The sequence below is a fragment of the Gavialis gangeticus genome, unplaced genomic scaffold (genome assembly GCF_001723915.1).
Source record: "Gavialis gangeticus isolate Ggan-Ray unplaced genomic scaffold, GavGan_comp1, whole genome shotgun sequence".
NCBI classification, from domain to species: Eukaryota; Metazoa; Chordata; order Crocodylia; family Gavialidae; genus Gavialis; species Gavialis gangeticus.
The window spans coordinates 198,587,636-198,596,288 of record NW_017729032.1 but is presented as its reverse complement, the minus strand read 5'-3'; the positions used below and the strand labels follow the sequence as shown (position 1 = coordinate 198,596,288).

The following is an 8,653-nucleotide window of genomic DNA, read 5'->3' as shown; positions in this document are numbered from 1 at the left end:
GGCCACTCCCATGGTCAGGGGGCAGCAGGGCAGGCCCTACGAGGACTGGCTATGGGACCTGAACCTGTTCAGCCTCCACAAGAGAAGGCTGAGGGGGGATCTAGTGGCCTGTTACAAACTAGTCAGAGGGAACCAGCAGGCATTGGGGGAGTCCCTGTTCCCCAGAGCACTATCAGGAGTGTCTAGAAATAATGGTCACAAGCTGGCAGAGGGTAGATTCAGACAAGACATCAGGAGGCACTACTTCACAGTCAGGATGGCTAGGATCTGGAACCAACTTCCAAGCGGAGTGGTGCTGGCTCCTACCCTGGGGGTCTTTAAGAGGAGGCTAGATGAACACCTCGCTGGGGTCGTTTGACCCCAGTAGTTTTTCCTGCCATGGCAGGGGGTCAGACTTGATGATCTGTTCAGGTCCCTTCCAACCCTGCCAACTATGAAACCATAAATGCAGGGCTAGCCAGCAGGCAGCCCCCTCACTGAAGCAATCTCATACCCTAACCAGCCGGGGCAGTGTTTGTGTGCCCTGCTGCAGAGTTGTTTACTCCACAGAAGGATAGTACTTATATTTACACATACTATTCTGCTGCGGAGTAAATTAGGTTACGTCAACCTAATATGGGTGTACATAGAGAGGCTGAGACTGTGCAGCTAATTAATTAATTGTGCAGTAAACAGATCATGTAGACGCATCCATTGATACTTTAAAAGCTATTTTAAGACTGTAGAGAGATGGAAGTAAGATGTGTATATATGGATCTAAATTATGAACTGCATCATTAAACCCCAGGTTTTAATTTGACTTTGTCTCTAGTATTGTGGATTTATTTATTTTTCATACATAGGTCCTCTTCAGATGTTACATTTATTACATGATTAATGTGGTAATTTCCTGATAAATTTTAACATGCCACACTTTCAACCAATTTATTACACCATAATATGGCAAACTAGCCACAAAGACATTTCAGATGTAATGTGGAACGTCTTTCTGGCTGGTCTGTCTGGTGCTTTCATTTGTATGTGTGGCATGTTTAGCTTCACTGTGGGGTCCACCCCTGCTGGTGGATAACCAGCCTTACAGTGCAACCCCAATCCCAGACCCTCCCTCCTGACAAGTTTAAAGCCCCATGGTGTATCTCTGTGCAGGTGGAGGGACTTCATCAGATCCATTGTTTGTGGGCTACACAGCAAGGCATTTAAAAGTTACAGTGTGGGGAAGTCCATTGGTTCCCTGCACCCCAGTACCTTTAAAAGCCCTGGATGTGGAACTTCCTAGCAAGGTTGGGAATGTACCAGTGCAGGGGGAGCCAACAGAACTGCACTGCAGTTCTTTCAGCTTGCTGGGCAGGGGAGGACCTGGATTGGGAGCCCAGGTTCCCCAGGCACTGGCAAGATGCTGTGGGAAGTGAAGCATCAGGGTCTGATCCCTGATGTCTCACTTCCTGTGGCACCATTTGAACATGTGGGCATGTGCGGAAGCTATCAATTGCATGATTGGAACATGCTGAATTTTTATTCCAGATGTCAAAAATCACCTCTCTTTCAATGCACATTTGGCATGGCAGGACTGACTAAAAATTTTTGCGACTGAAGATAGAATTTGTCAGATCCCAATTGCATGTCTAACTTAATGTCTGCCAGAAGCCTAAGTTTTGTTATTTGATGGATGGATAAATAGTGAACTGTATAGACTTTTGTTTGTGATTTTTGACTTTTTACTTTTATTACATAAAGATCTCACTTCATATATATTGTAGGTCCCTCTGCTATAGACTTTGGTGAAGTTTGTGTGTATTCTACATCTATCAAAAAAATACATATAATCAATAATCTGCCTGTGCATATCTGGATACAAGTTGAAATTGCAAGTGAAGAGCTGCAGCAGACTAGTCCATTGTCACACGTGGTGCCACCTCTTTCAAAAACATATATTCCAGTTGTGTATGAGCCAAGCACCCTGGGAAATTTTCAAAAGTAAGGCCATATTGTTGTCTCATGATTTTAGGTTTTACCTAAATGTAGATATTTTTCTCATGATAATTTAAAACACACATTAAGATGAAAGTGCTAATTTTGTATGTATTATATATGTTGTTGATTGTTGATGTGTGAAGACAAAGGACAGCTTTACAGAGCATACTTTTTTGCCAGTATAGTGATATTGTTATAATAACATTTTTTTATTTAATAGCATTTTTATATTGGAAAAAGCCTTAATTTAAATGCAGAATTATTGCAAAGAATTTTTTGCTTGTTCATTTGGGGAACAAGTTTTGGGGGAAGAATTCTATTTTACTTGTCCAAATAGCAATTTTCCAGCTGTGTAAACATAATTTTGGGTGCCCATTTGGTGTAGGTATGTAAACATTTGCAAGGCTACTCAACACGTGCAGTATGTACATGCTGGCTGGGCAGGGCCATGGCTATATATACACACACATACCTGAGTGTAAGCCCTGGATAAATGAGAAGGAGGAGATGTCTTAAATAACAGAACTTTATGCACTTCCCAAGGAAGCCGAAGACCTGGGTTCTTGCAGAGAGGGTTGGAACTCATATCTCTCTAACCATGTATAGCAGTCAGGCCAACACTCTGTACTCAGACCTTTCTTTAGCACTCATTTTGAAGCTGGGCTCTTGAGCAATCAGGATAAAGAGATATGTGGGGCAAGGAAGAAGAGCATAAGCTAAAGCATAAGCAGCTCAGTGAGATGGATGTTGCTCTGGAAAGTAGCATGTCTTGTATTCTACCCTAGATCATTGCTCCCGATTAAAAAGAAACTTCTCTCCAACCATGTTAGCTAATAAGTATTAGTTTCATGGTGTAGTGGTTCAACTTTGGTTGTTGCGGGTAGGTCTTGCTTGACCAATCTCATTTCCTTTTATGACCAGGTGACTTATCACCTGGAGAAAGGGGAAGAGATCAACGTCATATACTTCGACTTTAAAAAAAACTTTTGATCTGGTATCCCATGATCACCTCTTGGTTAAACTGGCTAACTATGGCCTTGTCGTCACCACGATCCGCTGGCTGGGGAACTGGCTCTGCGGTAGGACCCAGAGGGTGGTGGTCAATGGGAGCCAATCGTCTTGGTGTGCTGTGACCAGTGGGGTCCCACAAGGCCGTGTCCTAGGGCCTATACTGTTTTAATATCTACATCAATGATGTGGACATTGGTGTCAGAAGCGGACTGGCCAAGTTCGCCAACGACACCAAACTCTGCGGTAAGGCATCCACACCTGAGGACAGGAGGGTGATCCAGGTGGATCTGGACAGACTCATGAAATGGGCGGACGAGAACCTGATGGTGTTCAACATTGAAAAATGCAAGGTTCTCCACCTTGGGAGGAAAAACCTGCACCATGCTTATAGGCTCGGTAGTCCAGCACTACAGATGAAAGGGACTTGGGGGTCATGGTTGACCACAAGATGAACATGAGCCTTCAGTGTGATGCTGCGGCCAGTAAAGCGAGCAAAATGCTGGCTTGCATCCATAGATGCTTCTCAAGCAGATCCTGGGACATCATTCTCCCACTGTACTTGGCCTTGGTGAGGCCGCAGCTGGAGTACTGCATCCAGTTTTGGGCTCCGCAATTCAAAAAGGATGTGGAGAAGCTTGAGAGGGTGCAGAGGAGAGCCACGCACATGATCAGAGGTCAGGAAAACAGACCTTATGATGAGAGGCTGAGAGCAATGGGGCTATTCAGCCTGGAAAAGCACAGGCTCAGGGGTGATCTGGTGGCCACCTATAAGTTTATCAGGGGTTCTCATCAGGATCTGGGGGAATGACTGTTCACCAGAGCCCCCCAAGGAATGACAAGATCGAACGGCCACAAACTCCACTGTGAGCGGTTCAGGCTGGACATAAGAAAGAACTTCTTCACTGTCTGCCCAAGGTTTGGAACAGACTGCCACCTGAGGCGGATCAAGCGCACAATTTGAATGCCTTCAAAATACATTTGGATGCTTATCTTGCTGGGATTCTATGATCCCTGCTGACTTCCTGCCCCTGGGGTGGGGGGCTGGACTCGATGCTCCTCCGGGGTCCCTTCCAGCCCAAACGTCTGTAAAATCTGTGAATCTTCATGAGGAGATCTAGAGAGGAAACTAGGTAAATGCTTGACCTATGGCCCAGTGCTTTGAAGAGATGTAAATTCAGATGTCCTCTGAGTAACAGAACTAGGGGTTTAGAACCTAGGTTGCCCACTTCCTATATGAGTGTCCTAACCACTCAGCTACTGAGGCTAAAACATAGGAAGGGCTACCTCCTATGGGAGGACATTGGGATATACAGTTAGGTACACTGATGTAAGCTGTTATTTGGGTGCAGAAAGTGAAATAATTCTGCTCATTATGTTTATACTAAGAGTTTATTGATGCAGCTCAAACTGGGTAGCTATGTAGATTAACTTTTTCTGGTGTAAACTAGGTTCCAGGATGAAGTGTTCATGATACTATTATAGCCATTAAGAAAATTTTGTAGTGTTGAATGTCCTTTGCCTAGAAAGACAAACTTTCGTGAGTTTCTTTCTCTCTCTTTATTTTTTTATAACTAACTGTCCTCCCCTGCCATCTTCCCCTGCCCCTCATATCACCTAGGTAGTAATTGAGCAATTTTGCATAAGGTAAAGGCTTTGGGGTTCCCAGGTAGAAAGTCTGAGGTCCAAAGCAGGAACAAATGCCCTCCTACTCTCCAGTGGGCATTACGATCTAGTAGCAATCACAGGGACCTGGTGGGACTCCACACATGATTGGAACATAGCCATAGACAGCTACACCTTGCACAGAAGGGACCAAGTAGGAAAAAAAGGTGGAGGTGTATCTCTCTATGTGAGGGAGCAGTACACCTCCTTGAAGGCTGACATTGGCTCCAAAGTAGAGCGGTTCAAAACCCTCCAGGTCAAACTGGGGGTGGGAGAGACCCAACTGTAGGTGTATACTACAGACCACCAAACCAAGGGGAGGAGCTCAATCTTGAGTCCTCTCAATAACTGGCAGAGGCCGCACACCCATGGGACATGGTCATCATGGGCAACTTCAAGTACTCAGACATCACTTGGGAGGAACACTCAGCTAAGTTGGATTGGTTGCATTGCTTCCTCACCTGTATTGAAGAGCTTTACCTGACTCAGGAAGTGCACGGGCCAACCAGAGATAATGCTCTCCTTGACTTTGTCTTGACCAAAGGAGACAATCTGCTGAGCGACTTGAATATAGCAGCAACCATGAGACCATCATGTTCACTGTCCGCAGCAAGGCAGGCAAATCAGCTAGCAGGGTTGAAGTTTTGGACTTCAAAAAAGCTAATTTTAAGAGGCTCAGGGCAATAGTAGGGGAAGCACTGCGGGACCAGGGACTGAAGATAAAAAGAGTGCATGAAGAGTGGTTGTTCCTCAAGATCATAATCCTCAAAACTCAAAAGAAGTCCATTCTCATGTGGAAGAAAGGTAGCAGAAGGGTTGGTAAGCCCTCTTGGCTTAATCGGGATATCATGCTCCTCTTGAAAAAGAAGAAAGAAACGTACAAACAATGGAAGCTTGGGACAGTCCTCAAGGAGGACTATACAACAATGGCCTACACTTGTAGGGAGCAGATTAGAAAGGCTAAGGTGGTGACTGAAGTTAAACTAGCAATGGAAATCAAGGACATCAAAAAGTTGTTCTTTAGGTATGTAAGAAACATGAGGGAAGCAAATAGAAGCATGGGGTCATTGCTTAACAACTCAGGACAGCTGGTTACCAATACTCAGAAGAAAACTGAACTCCTGAATGACTACTTTGTTTTGGTATTTCACTGGATAAAGGGGAAAATCATACTAGATAAGGTTCAGAATGGTGGGAATGACTGCCTACCTACTGTTGACATTCAGCTGGTGCATGATCAGTTAAAGTCAGCCATTTGTAAGTCAGCAGGACCAGATGAAATTCATCTTTGAGTACAGAAGGACCTGGCCAAAGTCATCACAGGACCTCTGATGAAACTGTTCCAAAACCCATAGCGCTCAGGGGAGGCCCCTGAAGACTGGAAGAGGGCCAATGTTTTGCCCATCTTCAAGAAGGGGAGGAGAGAGGTCCTGGGCAACTATAGGCCAATTACCCTAACTCAGAAGGTAGGATTTTGAACGACAGCCAGCATGGCTTTGTTGTGGGCAGGTTTTGTCTTGCCAATTTCATCTCCTTCTACGACCAGGTAACTTGTCACCTGGATAAGAGAGGGGAGGTTGACATTGTATACCTAGACTTCTAAAAGGCCTCTGGTACCCCATGATGTTCTCACAGTAAAATTGGAGGGTTCTGGGCTTAACTGCTTGACAGTCAGGTGGGTAGGAAGCTGGCTATGGGGTAGGACCCAGAGGGTTTTAATGAAAGGATCTGTGTCCTCCTGGTGAGAAGTGGCCAGTGGTGTCCCTCAGGGGTCTGTGCTTGGTCCAGTGGTTTTCAACATCTTTATCAATGATTTGGATGTAGGAGTGAAGAGTTCACTGGCCAAGTTCATGGGCAACACCAGGTTATGGGGGGGTGTGGTCACGCTTGAAGATAGGCTGCAGATACAGGTGGACCTAGACAGCCTGGCAAGTTGGGCAGATCAGAACCAGATGAAGTTCAACATTGAGAAGTGTAAAGTGCTCCATCTCAGAATGAACAAATCTCAACATACATACAGGCTCAGAGGCGTCAATTTGATTAGCACTACAACTAAAAGGGACCTACAGGCAATAATAGACCATAGTATGAACATGAACTGTCAGTGCGATGCTGTAGCCAACAGGGCAAACAATGCTCTGGCATACATCAACCGATGCATCTCAAGCAAAACCAAGGAAGTGATTCTTCCACTTTACTTAGTATTGGTGAGACTGCAGCTGGAGTGCTACCTCCAGTTCTTGGTGTTGCACTTCAACAAGGATGTGGAAAGACTTGAGAGAGTCCAGAGAAGAGCCACCCTTATGATTAGAGACTTGCAAGGCAAGCCATACGAGGAAAGGCTGGGGGACTTGGGCCTCTTCAGCCTAAAAAAAGAGAAGACCGAGAAGGGACTTGGTAGCAGCTTTTTGCTACATCGGGTAATACATCAAGGGCTCGGCAAACAAGTGTTCACCCAGGGCACCTTTGGGGAAAACTGGGAGTAATGGCTACAGACTCCTGGAAGACCATTTCAGGCTTAACACTAGGAAAAACTTCTTCACAGGGTGTCCAGACTGTGGAATAAACGCCTTCCAGAGGTGGTGCAAACACCTACCCTGGAAAGCTTTGAGAGGAAACCGGATGGTCATGTCGCTGGAATTACCTGACCCCAGTTGTCTTTCCAACCAAGTGCAGGGGGTCTGGACCTGATGATCTTGCAAGGTCCCTTCTAGCTCCTTACAATCTATAAACCTATGAACAGGGAACAGTGGGTGAAATCCTGGCCCCAAGAAGTCAATGGCCAAACCCCCATTCACTTTATTAGGCCAAATGTTCATCCAGTGTAGCAATTAACCAGGAGATTTTGGGAGAGACAAAGGGGCACAGAAATCCCAAGCACCCGGTTCTTGCTGAAAAAGTAGCCAGACTGGCTGAGATCTATGCAAGAGAAATTTGTCAGTATATGGTGATTTTGAGCCTTTCTAGATAGGGCAGGATATAAAGAGCAGTGCCAACATCAAAACCAGCATCAACTAAAATACTTACCATAAGAAAATAAACTGACTCTGGGTAACAAGTTTCTTGTCCAACTGCTATCCTTTGGCAGAGAGGCAACAGTATAGTTAATTATTAATACTAAATGAATCAGAACCGTACATTTTTATTAATGTTATGTCCCAACTATACAGTAAGAGAGTAAACGATTATAAATAGTAATCTTTTGTCATCCTTATAACTGAGTAAGCTTAACATATATCATATTTTAGGGGAATTTTCTTGCTCTTTATGACTATATGCTGTGTAACACTTATTTAATAACAAATGTATACATAATTGATTGGATCACATATTTTCTATATTGCAGATCTGTCAGTTACACTATAAACAACAAACATATGGGGCATGTACTGGTAACTGCAAAATCAGTTCCTGTTGCTCTTGAGTTATCTGTAAAAGAGCTGATTCTAAATCCTACCCCTGGCTTCCTAGCAGAAACAGGTTTTAGAGCTACCATTAGATTATATAATCGCAGAAATTATTTTGCTGACTTTACTTGGACTCCTGTAATCACAGAGAAAGGAACAGCATTTGCTATACGGCCAGCCAAAGGTATGGTATGCTTTAAAGTTATTTTAAATAATATGCAAACAATAAAGTGTTGCATGTGTATGTGTTTAAAGTTGGCTAAAGTTGAGTGAGGACAATCGGTTGACAAAATGAAATAAGATATGGGTCAAATTTCCTGGAAACAAAAACCATTTGATGACAAAGCCACATAGGGTAGAAATGGACGTAACCTGATGAATTGGATCAGTTTTGCAGCACAGCTGATCTTGTTCACTGGGTGAAACACACATTACCTTGTTTTCTGCCCACTGATGGTATAGGACAAAGAGTGATGTGTTCTCCTGGGGCTTGAGATGCCTGGTTTTGTGAACCCTAGGATTTCCAAAGTAGGATGTCCCTTAATTCCTGAGAGTGTTTTCCTGGCTTATAGTTTCATAGTTTCATAGATTTAGGGTCGGAA

General features: G+C 44.3%; 1 protein-coding gene across 1 annotated transcript in view; it reads left to right on the top strand.

Annotated features, from left to right (window-relative positions):
* Positions 1 to 8,653, top strand: part of LOC109302303 (cilia- and flagella-associated protein 47-like) — a 354,798-nt gene that overhangs the window by 73,301 nt on the left and 272,844 nt on the right. Inside the window, exons 14-15 of the mRNA XM_019523865.1 lie at positions 1,758 to 1,974; positions 7,991 to 8,235. Coding sequence (XP_019379410.1) covers positions 1,758 to 1,974; positions 7,991 to 8,235 — 462 coding nt within the window. The remainder of the gene's footprint in view (positions 1 to 1,757; positions 1,975 to 7,990; positions 8,236 to 8,653) is intronic.